The 15,110-nt window shown below is 43.3% G+C and overlaps 3 protein-coding genes across 3 annotated transcripts in view; 2 read left to right on the top strand and 1 right to left on the bottom strand.

Annotated features, from left to right (window-relative positions):
- Positions 1 to 4,292: 4,292 nt before the first annotated feature.
- LOC105901385 (olfactory receptor 52E4-like) lies at positions 4,293 to 5,277 on the top strand. The gene has a single exon (XM_012828819.2). The coding sequence runs from the start codon at positions 4,293 to 4,295 to the stop codon at positions 5,217 to 5,219; it is 927 nt and encodes a 308-aa protein (XP_012684273.2). The 3' UTR covers positions 5,220 to 5,277.
- Positions 5,278 to 7,822: 2,545 nt separating this feature from the next.
- On the bottom strand, positions 7,823 to 13,756 carry chrna10a (cholinergic receptor, nicotinic, alpha 10a). The gene is made up of 4 exons (XM_031573311.2): positions 13,632 to 13,756; positions 10,831 to 10,875; positions 9,838 to 10,370; positions 7,823 to 9,289 (listed from the first exon to the last, which is right to left on the bottom strand). Exons 1-4 carry the CDS (start codon positions 13,670 to 13,672, stop codon positions 8,583 to 8,585), a joined length of 1,326 nt encoding a protein of 441 aa, XP_031429171.1. The 5' UTR covers positions 13,673 to 13,756; the 3' UTR covers positions 7,823 to 8,582.
- A 275-nt stretch (positions 13,757 to 14,031) lies between these two features.
- Positions 14,032 to 15,110, top strand: part of LOC105901358 (SPARC-related modular calcium-binding protein 1-like) — an 8,756-nt gene continuing 7,677 nt past the window's right edge. The window contains exon 1 of the mRNA XM_031572838.1: positions 14,032 to 14,059. Within this exon, the coding sequence (XP_031428698.1) occupies positions 14,032 to 14,059 (28 nt within the window). The remainder of the gene's footprint in view (positions 14,060 to 15,110) is intronic.

The raw sequence follows: 15,110 nt of genomic DNA, 5'->3' as shown, positions 1-15,110 counted from the left end.
TGGACTACTCTGATGAGCACGACTCGGAGGAGGAAGCCATGCAGCTGAGTCAGGATGTTCGGCCGCGGGTAACCTCTCCCCCGGCCACATCACGGACTATGGGCCAGCAACTCCACGAGGTTGCGCTGAGAGCAGCCAGCTGCCTCGGGCTCCCTCTCCCTCCCCCTCCCAGCGTGCGGTCATCGCTGCTGGACGGGGAGTTTTATGCTGGCCCCGCCGTACCAGCTCCTAGCGCCCTCCCCTTCTTCGCGGAGGTCCATGAGGAGCTGCAGACGACGTGTGTGACCCCCTACTCGGGCCGTGCCCCAGTGCCGGGGTTCGCCCCGTACATGCACCTCGACAGGGCTAGTGAGAGTGGCTACCTCTCCTTCCCTCAGGTCGAGGATGCAGTGGCGGGCTACCTCTCACCCGCCTCCCCCACGATGCGCCTCAGCCAGAAGCCCCTCCTGCCCACGCGAGTGGCCAGGCACCAGGCGGCTCTGGCTGAGAAAGCCTACTTGGCTGCAGGGCAGGCTGCCTGCACCACCAATACGGCGGCGCTGCTGCAGCGATATCAGGCCAAGCTCCTGACGGAGCTGGCCTCATCGCTGGGGGAGGATCACCCGTCGTAGGTGGATCACCCGTCGTAGGTGGAGCTCCGTCGGGCGACGGACCTCTTCCTCCGGCTCACCAGGTGCACTTCCCAGGCCCTGGGGAGGGTGATGGGTACGGCGGTGGCTACCCAGAGGTCCCTGTGGCTGTCGCTGGCTAATCTGACAGACAACAACAAAACAAAAGAGCAGGGAGGTATTCCAGGCGTGGATGCTTCGCTCTAGCGGGTCGGGCGAGCAGTCCTCCTCGGGACATACTACGCCCACCCCGGGCCGGAAACGAAGCGGGTTCCGCTCGCCAGCTCCTCAGGCAAAGATGCCCACCAGGCGAGGCTGGCAGAGACACCCCTTCCGCCCCGCCGCTCAGCGTGCAGCCCAGCAGCAGCCAGCTGCGCGCCCGACCCAGGGCGCAGCCCAAGCCCAGCGGCAGCATGCCGCTCGCCGCGGGAGGGGCAGGGGCAAGCCTCCGGTCACTTGATGGTGACAGTTGCCCGATGACCACACAGGGGGGAGCGGTGGAGCCCACACCACCTCCACAGAAATCCGCCCGTTGCTCACATGCAAAAACCATGTCAAGCACGGTAAGCAGGTTCTCACAAGCACCACACTCATACGTCCCAACACCTGCCCCAGTAGGCGCAGTGCCCCGACATGCTTGTGCGACTCCCCCCGCGATGCACACAGTGCACTCGCACCCCTCATTTTTTTTTTCAAAACCATGAGGAGGCAACCCCAGATCTCGTCCCCCTCCCTAGGCGGAGCGGGCGCAGATCTAGGCTTAGACTCATTGACCATGAGCGGGTTAGTTCCCGACCAATTCAACTCAAAGCCCAGCCTGGCAGGCTGCGTTGCGAGTTGGCGCGCATGCGCAGTGTCACCATGGGTGCTGAGAACGATCACAAAGGGGTACGTGCTGCAATTCGCCCGTCCCCCTCCGCCATTCGGCGGAGTGATCCAATCAGTGGTGCAGCAGGGGCAGTCTCACTTCATAGTCTCCCTGCTCCGCAAAGAAGCGATAAGTGTAGTGCCTCCCTGTTACTTCCTGGTCCCCAAAAAGGACGGGAATTATCGGCCAATACTAGATCTACGTGTGTTGAACAAAGCACTCATGCCGCTTAAGTTCAGAATGCTGACCCTATGCCGGCTAGTGCAGTTCATAAGACCAAACGATTGGTTTATCACGATAGACTTAAAAGACGCATATTTCCACGTTCCGATCCACCACAGACATCGAAGGTTTTCTGAGGTTTACGTTCGGAGGAATAGCGTACCAATTCAACGCACTCCCGTTCGGCCTAGCTTTGGCACCGAGGGTTTTCACAAAGTGCGTAGAAGCAGCCATCGCCCCATTACGACTACGCAGTCTGCGCTTATTCAATTATTTGGACGATTGGTTAGTAGCTGCTCATTCAAGGGCCGCAGCGGTGCAAGATGGCCATCTAGTGGTGGCACACCTGCATCGGCTGGGCTTTGTAATAAACAAGGAAAAAAGCATTCTGTGCCCAAGCCAGACTACGCATTTCCTAGGCATGGTTCTAGACTCCAGCTCCATGTCTCTCCATGTCTCTCCAGTCTCGAGACCGAATAAATGCCATCAAAACATGTGTGCACCAGTTCCGACTAGGACAGTCAGTCTCGTCGCTGTGCTGCCAATGCCTGTTGGGAATGATGGCATCGGCCGCGATTGCTCTCCCGCTGGGGATGTTGCGTATGGGGCCGTTCCAAATGCGGTACCTGTCTCTGAGGCTCAACGCAGTCAAAGACAGATACCGCAGAGTAATGGTGTCCTCCAGATGCAGGAAGGCCCTGGCAATCTGGAGAACCCCCTGGTTTCTCGCTGCGTCGGGCACTAGACAGAGGCCGCGTCTCATATAAATGTGTTAGAACTGCGGACAGTAGTCCTGGCTCTACGACACTTTCTGCCCAGACTGAGTGGTCAGCATGTGTTAGTGAGGACGGACAACACTGCGGCCTTGGCGTATATAAACCGTCAAGGCGGAGTGCGCTCCCCGTCACTGCACCATTGGGCGAACCGCCTGCTCCTGTGGGCAGCGGTTCACGTCCGTTCCCTCAGGGCAGTTCATATTCCAGGGTCACCTCAACTACAGGGCGGACCTGTTGTCGAGGGGTGACCCTCAAGCAGCAGATTGGTGTCTACACCCTCAGGTGATAGAGCAGATTTGGCTGCGTTTTTTCAGGGCGCAGGTGGACCTGTTTGCAAACAGGCAGAACACCTGCTGCCCTCTCTGGTTCTCGCTAGGGGGCGACAACCCCCCACTAGGCATAGACGCGTGTGTACTTCATTGTGCAGTGACACAAGTGTCGTAAGAAAGGAGGCATGCTATGGTTTTTATTTTAAGGTGAGACATTTCTCGGAAACAATTGTGAAATAGGTGAAGTTTGATATGCCACAACATTGGTGCAAGGGGGCGATGTGTTAGGCCGACATATGTTTTTAGAGCATTAAATGTCCAAATAATTAACCGCTCTATGGATTAAATCAAACTAAAATATTTTCATTTGTGCTGTTACACCACAGTATTCATGGGCTTTTACTTTGAATTTTAACTGTTTACCATCCAGAAATCAGGACCGGAAGTGACCTGCACTGATTAGGCTAGTTTCACGCTGCTCCAAACTCAAAAGCCTATTTTTTGTATTACCTCACAATCCCATTGCTATCCCACTATTCTTGGTCTATTTGCCACTAACATGCCACGCCTCGACATGGATCAGCTCATATAATTGTACTGTCTTTGAACTTGGCATTAAACATGCGGATATAGTTTTACTGATTAATGATAAGCATGGTAATCAGTGAAAGTAAACCTAACTGAATACTTAGAATGAGAGGACTCACTAAAATAAAAGATTACAGTGATCTGAAAAATGCAAGGAGGGAGGGAGGGAAAGCAAAAGTATTGAGAAGGAATGCAAATGATTGTGAGGGAACGCAAAAGTAGCTGAAAAAGAAAATTCTCATCATCATCATCATCATCATCATCATAAGTAAAAAAAAAAGATCCCACCATGACCCTTAGTGGGCTCCATACAAATGAGTTGAATGGAAACCCAGCTAATGTCTTTGACCAGATGTGACACAAATAGGTACATCAAAGATGACAGTGATAAAAACTAAAATTGTTGGTGAAATGTGTGTGTGGCGCTAACTGTACTGTGAAACTTCATGAATGAGGACCATTATGGAAACACTTTGAACCATGGACAGTGTGTCCTGTGCATAGCACGAAAAGACAGGTTTGCATGGTACCTGGCACCTTAACATAATCACCCATGAAAATAGTGCCCCTTATCTTACATAGTTCAAATGAAATGAATTCATTTAAATGGCCTCTTTAGTTCCCACATGAATGTCATGCTGTTGGCCTGCAGAGGGCCTGAGACTCATATTTCTCCTGCCACCACCTCCAGCTGACTCTCAGAGGATCACGGTCATGGGCAGTCAGAGAAGGTATGATATAAGTAGTTCTGCAAGACAAGCCTCAGAGAAAGACTTAGATTATTATCCATTGCTACTAAAGGTAGGCTATATGTATAAGTGTTCTATTCTTAATCCTAGCCAAATCACAAGATATTGACAACATAAACCCATAGACACACACATCTTTTGACAAGCTGTATGAAAAGAAAGAAATACTGTCTGGTTTTTATTCTGTTTCCACAGGTGGGCAGGGTACAAGGATGGAAAACATTTCATCTGTCAGTGACATTCTTGTACTGGAAGAATTAGACCTTTCTGAGTCATCCACATATCCAGTGTTTTTCACATTGCTCTTTGTCTATATTGCACTGATAATAACCAATGTTGGTGTTGTTGTCATCATCATTGCAGAGAGAAGCTTACACGAACCCATGTACTTGCTATTCTGCAACTTGTCTGTCAATGATATCAACACAATCTTACTCCCCCATCTATTGTTTGACATGCTTTTTAAAAACAGGTTAATTTCTTATAGTGCGTGTGTTACACAGATATTTGGTGCTCATACTTTTGGCTCCGCTTCACACACCATACTGATGATAATGGCCATTGATAGGTACGTGGCTATATGCAATCCACTGAGATACAGTGCAATAATGACAAAAAAGGCAGTTGTGACCTTGTCTGTGTCTGCCTGGGCTGTTTCAGTTGTCCTAGTAGGTGTATTAGTGAGCCTCAGTGTCAGGTTGTCTCGTTGTACATCAGTTATTCCAAATTTTTATTGTGATAATGCTTCCTTGTTGAAGTTATCTTGTGAAGATGTGTCTATTAATAATATATATGGACTGTTTTATACTGTTATATTTTTGTCCTCATCTATGGGTACTGTTGCTGTCACATACATTAGAATTGCTATCACATGTTGGACTAAGAAAAATGCAGAACTCAACAGCAAAGCCATTCAAACGTGCGCCAGTCACTTAGTTCTGTATTTGATAATGCTATTAACTGGCTTCATTATTGTCATAATGCATCGTTTTCCAGAGTACCCATTTTTAAGAAGACTTGTAGCTATTCTTTTTAATGTTGTGCCTGCTAATTTAAATCCAATAATTTATGGTATACAAACTAAACAATTAAGGCTCAAGATATTGCAGATCTTTGGTAGAAAAATAACACCCAGCTAGAAGACATAAATATAAATATTTTAGGAATAATCTTTAATCATATGAAACCTTGTAGCCTTCATCAATGTGTTTTTCTTTTACCCCTACACACTGCCTGGTCTATTCCCATCTCACCTCATAATCCTAATGGTTATTTTCCAGTATGTCAATAAATAACAACCTCTGGAAATGTAAATCAGGATGAGATTTCTTTACAAATCACCACAACATACAGTTGTTTAGTAAAACACCTATGTTATTCATTTCCCAAGGCATGTATTGCCTAAGAGTTAAAAAAAAACCTCATGTAATTCATTCCCCCTGTTCTTATCAGACACATTTAATATGGCTGAGTGTAGTTTAACATTATTGAAAATGATAACATGGTTGAAAAAACAATGTTTCTGCCCACAACAATTTATTTGTTAAGAGATTAACAGCTGTGTTAACAAATACAATTGAATTGTGCACAGTGAAACTGATAGAACCTCATAGCACACTGAAGCTGATAGCGTCCTACAGAAACCTCTTGTGGGGAAGGATGAAACTTTTGTCACTGGGTTGGAATGTGTTGAGCTGGGAAAAAATTATATTATCTCGAAGTAAAGAGGCAGGAGAGCCATGACACAAGTGTTACTCACCACATACAACCTCTGTAGTCACACCCCATCTCTTTCCCAATTGCTTCCTCTCCAGTGTTTTCTTGAAATAAAGGCTAGAAAAGCCAACAAATTAACTAAAAAAAGTTCAAATGAGTCTGTTAGGGCTCATGGACAGGGGTCTGAAACACCTTGCAGGTTTAACTGTGCAGGCAGCGATCAGTCAACATGGTCTTGTTAATAACCCAAAGGATGCAAGTGATCAAGGCTTATCCTGGCCAGACCTGACCAGAGCACTGTCCATTCTCCGAGGAAAGAGCAAGAGGGGTTTGTAGAGCAGTAAAATAAAGAATCAATTATCCTGGGGTGTCTGAAGAAATTAAACTCAAATGTTTTATTCAATTTAGTTACATTTTATTAATTTATATAGTGCAGTCAATAACTAACATGATCTCAAGGCACATTATACATCCCAGGCCTGAATATATAATGTATGGGGAATGGTGGTAAGGAAATACGCCCTTTTAACAGCCTAAAAAACCTTGAGCAGAACCCAGCTCAAAAAAATAAAAAATGAATCGTATAATAAGCAGGATAATGTATAGTCTGGCGGTCATTATCGAAAAAATAAATCCCTTCAGGACGAACAGGACCCGGATGCGCAGTGGCGGATGTGATGCCCCGGCTTTGCCGTGCCGTTTGGGGTTACGCCTCTTCCTCCCACTGCCTATTGACACTATGCTCTGGGGTTCTATTCGTTTATGCCTCCTGTTCTCAGTTCAACCTGTAGGAGGAGCTGAGTTACAGGCTGTTGCTAATCAGGGGCGGGGCTTCAGGTGATGGCCATCACTATATAGCCGGTGTCCCGGAACCTGAGAGGGAGACTCTTTTCTGCTCTGGCTGACGCTGGAAGGCTGGCTGCAGTATTCCCATTGCCTAACTTTATGCATTACACATAGTCTACGTTACTGACGCGCATGACACTTTGTTTTACCGTTCCTCTCACTTACTGACTTGTGTATATTTTGTAAATAAATGTAATAATTGTTAAAACGTTACCCGATGGTGTCTTGTCTTCCCTATGTCATGGCTACTGCGAGCTAAGTAGTCGTGACACGGACTATACATTATCCCTTACGTAATAGTTTTTACATAATAGTCTTTAAGCTGGTTGGTCTGGTACTCATGAGAATGAATGATCTGTGAATCCTATTAACTTTCAGCTATATTGAAAACACTACAACACATTATTTGACATTTCAATCTGAATTAGTTTTTTGAAAATTTACATTGTGTTTTTCAAAAAAATTTGCTTTTTACTTGTCGAACAACCAAACACGCTTCCACTGTTCTACTGTCCTTTTCTGTGAGATCAAAGTTGGCTGCATTTCTGGACATTGTGCTGGACTATTCAGACACATCTGTTTGCAAATTGGTGAGCAATGATCTATCCTTTCTCTTAAATGACTAGTAGGCCTTGCTCAGAGGCCTCTTATCCACTGTAACACAATTGCCTCAGCTGATTAACATGAGCTGTTTCACAACACCTCATCATCATTATTAGACCAAAATTGCCCCTATCCCAATGTGTTTTTGTCCCAGCATTTTTTTTTAAACATGTTACAGCCATCAATTTCAGAATATATGTATATATTTTTAAAACAATTAAATTGATTTGGTCAGTATTTTGCTGTTTTTGTTTGACTAGAAGGCAAAGTAAAAAAAAAAAATATTTAAATGCCAACAACACAACATCTTAATAGTCTTGTCAGTCTCTGCCAGGGGTTTGAAGTGGCTTCCTAGTATGCCTTAGCCTTGACTTCTGATTCCGATGTTGAGGAAATTCCTATTAAATAACACAGGTGAGATCTACACAGGCTATTCTAATGGGTATGTCTCTCACAAAATGACAAGAGTTAAACAGAAAATTCAAACATGATGCAGTTCATGGTGTAGTTTCTTGAAGTTCAGCTCTCTCACACAATGCTGATTCTATGACCAACATGAGCATAAAAATAACACACATTGTATCAATGTCTTCTCTTTATTGTAACTATTGAATATGATATATAATAAGTACAGTATATAAAGTCTGGCTACATATTCTAATAACGAAATTACAAGTTACAGCACTGAGCATCTACTAATAATAAATAATTGTACTACATTTACACAGCATGGTAAATATGACCCTTTGTAAAAAACAAACCCATTGAGAATTAATCTGCCCCTTTTGGCTTTTGAGTCAAGCTTAGTTACTCCTGCTTACCTATTTGCGGCCATCGAAAGTTGTGTGCACCACTTTGGATGTCAAGTTTAAATGCAGCTATCAAATATTCTACTTATATTGTTAGGTGAGAACGTATGGTCCAAAAAATCAGACAGAAGCAAAAATTGACCTGCTGTGTAAACTTAGCCATAGGTACCAGCAAAATACAATAAAGTAAGGAGACATACACATTAGCAAGTAAACCGCAAATGTGCCCTAAGAGTAATGTTAGTAATGACTCACCAGACCAGATTATCACAATTTTGAATCATGAAAGAAATCGTCAAACAAAGTATCTTTGGATCTGCGATCTGGTGGGAGGAGAGAGTGAGGTAAAAGAGAATAGGAGGGAATGTGGGGGAGGGATTAAGGAGATCCCTGTCATATATACATTATCAACTTTTTTGCAATTTACAAAATACAATTTGGTACAGTAGTTGAACAAATAGGTTGGGACAAACATGACTGAAAATTGCATGTGTCTTTCAGTGTTTTGTCTATGCTAGTAAACGTTGTTTAGATGGCTTTGCCCATTATTAGCAGACTCATCAGAAACACCATGATGAAGAACATCCACATGAAGAAACGATCCAGCACCTTGGCCACTTTTTTCCACTCGCCGGTTCTCCTCTGCGTGGCTCTCTGGTCTCGGTAACAGTTTGCAATGTACTCGATATTCCTCTGGAGTTCCTGCTGCTCATACATGCACTGGCCCTTAGCCTGTGTCTCTTTCCCTCCGCCTCTCTCACTTCCCAACTCATTGCGTCTCACTCGCCTCGGGGCACCCTCCGAGCTATCGCCACAGTCCATGCTCATGAAGACTCCATTTCTCCAGGCGGTGAAGTGGTTCGTAGGGTTTCTTCCCATGGAGCCAGAGGGGCTCAAAACTTGCTCAGTGTCCTCATTCTCTTCAAGGATCTTCTGGGACATCTCATCCTGTGCCCTCTCCACCCTCAGGATGCTCTCTCTCCCTGCTTGGCCATTCATCCTGCAGTCAGTGGTGCTTTTCTCCTGCGGAGGCTCTGGTCTCTCTGGCTGCGGCATCATGCAGTTCTCACCCACCTCAAACACGAAACAGATGCGGGCCATGTACTGCAGGATGAACTTTTTAGCCCACCTGGGGACCGGCTTCGCCTCAGGGCCACAGTGATGAATGTTCATGATGAAGATGGTCAAGGCTGTGGAGGCTGTTATCATGGTCATTGTGGCTATGTAGTATTTCCCTGTAGGAATTGATTTATAAACAAAAAAGTGAGAGAGTGATTTAAAAACGGCATGCAAATAGTTGACTCTACTTTAGTTTAAAGTATTGATTGATTCACTTGCCTTGGTCCAGTCCACACTAACCCGGGTACATTTAAAAATGTAAATGTAAATTTTGAAAACGCTGTCTGAGGTGTAAACATTTTTAAATGCCAGGTTCGCGTTGTAATGTGGACAGGGGAAATGTTTAGTTTAGAGTTTCAGAAACTATGATGTATGGTTTTCAGAAAATGTGAGCTCCTGACACTACCACAACAACAAACACCTCTGTCGTGTTTCAGCGTTTTGGTGTGGATGTAGAAAAATGGTACAAAAAAATGATAGCGTGGAGGGAGATTTTTACATACAGTATAATCTGCTCTTTCAGATTTACCCGGTTAAGTGTGGATGAGGCCTTATTTCAAAGTAATCTGTCATTCTGAACTATAGATACATGGTACGCATAGTACCACTTAATTCAATTTATGACACCATAAACAAGGTTTCTTTTGGATTAAATCTTTGTTACCAATAAGAGGCACATTTTCAGATGGTGGCATGATCTCAGCAACCAGGAGCTGAAACACAGTGAGAGCCAGCATCATCGTGACACCCAGAGATACCTTCTCCCCCGAATCGGCTGGTAGGTAGAAGCCCAGCGGTGCCAGGAATGAGATCATCACACATGGGATGAGAAGGTTGAACACATAGAAAGATGCCCTGCGTTTGAGTTTCAGAGTGTAAGTGATATCTGGGTAAGGATCTGCACAGCACCCATACTGGATTACGTTCCTCTCTGCAGGCATACCTAGTATCTCCCATTCCACATTATGTATCAAGTCAGCCAAGTCAGCTGTGTCCATTCCATTCAGGAGGTTCAGCTGATTGCCATTGTATGTCCAAGAGCCATAAGTCAAGCGGCATTGCTGGGCATCAAAGGGGAAGAAGGAGACGTCCACTTTGCACGAGCTTTTGGTGATTGCAGGGGAATCCCACATGATCTGACCATCATGTCGAATCACCACATTAGTGTCCATTGAGCCTGTAAAATGATTGTGAGCACTGCAATACAGAAAGGAGGGTATGGGATACTGTCAAGGAAGACTACAGGGAGTTCCAAGAGATACATCACAAACCAAGAACATTCTAAGTCTATGTGCCATATGAAAATACCTTCTTGACAGCACTGCATGATTCTAAGCCTCTTTTGAATCACTAGAACACACTACACACCACAACACTGTTACTCTCAGTATGAATAAGAACCTGACTAAAGTCTTCAATATAAAAGCAGATATAACTGGTCTTTTGAACACTCCCATGAGTGAACTCATTGAAGTGTTCAGTCTGTGCCTTGAGTGTAAGGGAGGGGAATATGTTGAGCTGACAAACTCAATACCATTGTTACCTACTTGTTATATAGGACTATATCAGGTCTCCATATATAACTACTAGGTATACGGATGGTATCGAGTCCATCATAATCATCTTTATTCCACCTTAGGTGTACATCTACCCACACCTGTCGTATCCATAGATAAGCTGTGAGAATCTGGTTACGTTCATCCTGAAAAAGAGGAGAACATGATCATGATGAGTGGTTCTGAAAAAGGTGAGTGGCTATACATCTTAGAGAAGAGTAGCAGTTTTTAGTACATATGACATGAATATGCAGTGTACCATAGATATTTGGAGGATTTATGTAGCATGACTATGTCTGATGAGAGATGTAGGTACACTTGGAATTCGTTCAATGTGTGATTTAATCATGTACTTGCATGATTATGCTCAGCACCTCTCCTCCAGTCAATCACTGTAACTGTAGCCTGATGTCACCTGAACTATGCACTCTGACCTGGTGAACAACACCCGAAGTCACCTATCATTAACTCTCAATTCTCCCCGTTCTCACAGGGGAGCGCCGTAATTGGGCATACGTCTAGCTAACCCAGCTTAGTTTACATGGCTAAGCAGCGGACTGTTTAACTTGTGTTACCGCAATGCTCATTTACTCATTTGATTTGTTCACTGAACTTTACTGTTGTGACATCTTTTCATGGATATTGAGTGGTTGGCTTCACCACACCGCTAAGTTGACGTTAGTTATGCTTCAGACAGATAGGGTCTTGCATCACAACCAGTTGCCTCTTCTAACTTGGCACCATAGTCACACAGATTACACAGACATTGGCCCTAAACATAGCCACACACGGAGAGAAAACTCAAATTTCGCGCTTCACATAGGCTACTTCTTTGTTGACTGTGCACACACATGCACGTGAAACTACTGAGACCGAACCAAGAAACACACACACATTCTTTCTGGCAAACACACCCGACAGTGCTCATTCGAGTACACACGTTCACGCACTCACACCCACACTCACTCTCTCCCTCCCCCTCACACACACACACACACACACACACACTCGCATTTAGTTCATTAGTTAGGTACATCTAGTTAGATGATATATTGTGTGTTTTACTTCTGATCATTTTGTAAATAAATGCTTTTGATTTTGTATAAGCATGGTCTATTTAATGTTTAATGTTAATGAATATTTAATTATATTCATAACTCCCAAGACCTTCAACCTTTACTACTTATATGGTAATTGTGGTTGGTATTAATTTAATTATTAATCAGATTTCCAAATTGATAGTTTAGTATATTTAATTATGAGACTGCTTTGTAACTTCTTTATATTTATTTTGACTACTATGGTAGGCGCACCCATGTGTTCAACTTAGAATAGCCTATCCAAACAGGTGAGGTAAATTGTATTGGTGCTGTTGTCAGGATGGTACCAATATTGTCTTATTGGACCTTTTGAGGAAAGTATTAATATTTATGCACAACTACACCCACACTTATTTGGCACCCGTACACAAGGTAATGTACCTTACATTAATTGATGACGTCCATGTGAGGATGGTACCTATTGTATCTACACAGATATAAAACTGTTTGATTAATGAAAACAACACAACAATGAATGGAATAGTCCATAGTCTTTAGACATGCTAGGAGACAAATCATTACCCATAATAATGATGACTATTCTGTTCACTTTTGTGTGAACTGGTTGCTGAAATCCTCAGCTTGGGAGATCCAGGCTGCAAGACACCTAAATCATTTGGAAACAGCTTCCTCTGGTTCTATGTTTCTGATGTAATATAGGTCGTAAGAAGCCTGATATCCCACTGGGCGCTGAACACGAATGAGAGTGATGGAAATTTATATTACCATTAATTTCTATACTTACTATTGCATTGCAAGCATGTTCTCCTGTGTGTTTGTGTGTGTGTGTGTGTGTGTGTGTGTGTGTGTGTGTGTGTGTGTGTGTGTGTGTGTGTGTGTGTGTGTGTGTGTGTGTGTGTGTGTGTGTGTCATGTGTATTGATAGTCTGGCCAACACCCCTAGTTCAAGTCACCACCAGGGCCTATGCTAAATAGGCTTTAGGAACAAATGTCCATGGCACCCTAGCAGACATCCTTCCTGCCCCAGGTGGTGGAATACACATCACGTATCCACCATGTTGGACCTGTGTGTGATCCAGAATCTGACATCCAGATCCCCTCCCCTCCCCTCCCACTCACATGCCCCCTTCCCCACTTTTACCTGTAACACCCCCCCCCCCCCCCCCCCCCCATGTTGACCTATGACCCCACTGTATCCTCCCATGGCTGACTGGTATTTAAACTGTAACACTGTACTGTCACTGCACAGCTCTGTACCCACTGACCTCCATTAGTAAAAGTAGCTACACTTTCGTCATGCTGGATGTCAGTCTGTACTCACAGCCTATACAGTACAGAGCAAGACCACTCTATAAGAGCTCACTCAGTAGCTTTGCAAGTTCAGAAACAAACATCAGACAATTTTTCCACAGCTATTGCAGAGAAAATTACATATATTATGCACCATGCAACTGCACATGCTAATGATCCAACAGGCTATGTGCAAAGGGACTATTACGTTTCTATATGTAAACAATGTCATTCTCCTGAAATAGTGGAGGATTCCATATTATGTGCAAAACAAAATGCATTTTACACAAACTAACATTTTGTTATATTACCTGGAGAAAGTTATTATATAATACATTGTGCATATTCATTACATTATAAACAAAGTACTACAGTATGTGTTTTGGGGGGTTTACAACTATTCAATTTATGAAGTGAATTTTGATGAATTGCAGTGTAGTGAAATGAAATGACCTGGCATCTGTCCTGGTCATCTGTATCCTGTACTTGAACCTGATGACATATATTATCATAATTTTTTTTTTATTATGACAATAATTATTGCAGTGTTACCATATCGATGATCTGTGAAAGGGTGATCTGAAGGGTGACATTCAGGATATCTCCTGTGTCTTCCACTGGCCGCAGAGCACTCGTGTAGTTACTGAATAAATCCTTTAAAAGCTTCTGAGCATAACTCGCATGGGCACTCCAACAGGCTGTGACACCAGACAGACAGACAGACAGACAGACAGACAGGTGCAGTAAGATGATTGATTAAGGGCTTATTACAGGAAATAATTATTGCTATCAATTAAACCTTTAAATCACATTACAAATATGGCATGCCTGGCACAAACTACTCTGGAGGGGGAATAAATGTCTCTAAATGTCTAAATGCAAACATTCACACAAGCTAAGCAACAGAACACAAACAAAAGCAAATGTATCAAATAGCAGCAACTGGAGTCTCATGAACAGGGGCATTGACTGCTTTCAAAGTAAGAGGCATTTGACATAACATGCAAGGAAAATACGTCATAGTGTTTTCAGATGAGGCCTGAATCACCTCATCACAACTCTCAAACATTGCCCAGAATAGACATTTATGATGTATAATGAGGTTATTATTCTTTTTTACACATACTGTATATATATATGCAGATTTGTTGAGAATTTATAGAAAGCCTCATCACCCAGTACATTTAAAAATATATTTCTATCCTTTTTATGTGTAACCAAAGAAAACCTCTTCAACTCATTGGCAATTCTGAGGATTTAGAGGAAGTTATTTTCAGAATTTTGAAAATATAACACTGAAAAGCATACTGAAAACAACTGCAAGATTGCATACGGTTGTTTCTTTCAAAACCATCAAAGAATTTTAAATATGTTTTCTACCAGAAATACACATGCCTGGTTGTCAGTAAAACAGAAAGCATGTTCTTGTGCCAGATGGTCCCAGCATAAAGGTCCTTGCTGGTGGATTACCAATCATTTGAGGTTATAGCTAACAAGAGATAAAGTAAAGCTGTCATTACTAGCAAGTACATATAGCTTTTCTTTGGGTTTCTCTGTTTAACCCAGGGCAGATACAATGATTCCTCCTTTAATCCATGGAACCATTGCCTTATGTTAAACACTGGTCATGTGTATGAATACAATATCTGCCATACAAAAACATTTGTATTCACAAAATACTCATTAATGTGTACAATCAATATAACTAAGACCTTTTAAAAATAACTAGATTCTAGGATATTATTTGGCCTTGATGGTTCAAAATGCTGACAATGCCAGCATGTCACATTCCCTGTACGGCTACTGGTGAATACAAAATTCCTAGCACACATCTTTTTTCACACAATTTACAACTGAAAACAATTTGAGTCTAACCATACACTGTATAAAACAACATATGAAAACTGACTTATTTTAATGTCAACGACTGCATTGGTTTGCAGTGCCCTTTGTGGATTGGGGGATTGGGTCAGGCCAGATGTTCACAGAGCTCTGCTGTCTCAGTAAAGCCCTCAGAACAGTACATAAAGG

This window comes from Clupea harengus, chromosome 9, assembly GCF_900700415.2.
Source record: "Clupea harengus chromosome 9, Ch_v2.0.2, whole genome shotgun sequence".
Lineage (NCBI taxonomy): Eukaryota > Metazoa > Chordata > Actinopteri > Clupeiformes > Clupeidae > Clupea > Clupea harengus.
Note: the sequence above shows the minus strand (reverse complement) of the source record. Positions and strands in the feature narration are given on the sequence as shown.

Excerpts from the sequence above, each read along its gene's own strand:
- LOC105901385 (XM_012828819.2), top strand. The coding sequence starts at position 4,293 with ATGGAAAACATTTCATCTGTCAGTGACATTCTTGTACTGGAAGAATTA.
- chrna10a (XM_031573311.2), bottom strand. The coding sequence starts at position 13,672 with ATGTCACCCTTCAGATCACCCTTTCACAGATCATCGATATG. Across the intron at positions 10,371-10,830 it reads CTTATCTATGGATACGACAG|TGCTCACAATCATTTTACAG; the intron begins GTGTGGGTAGAT and ends TCTGTATTGCAG. Across the intron at positions 9,290-9,837 it reads TGAAAATGTGCCTCTTATTG|GGAAATACTACATAGCCACA; the intron begins GTAACAAAGATT and ends CAATTCCTACAG.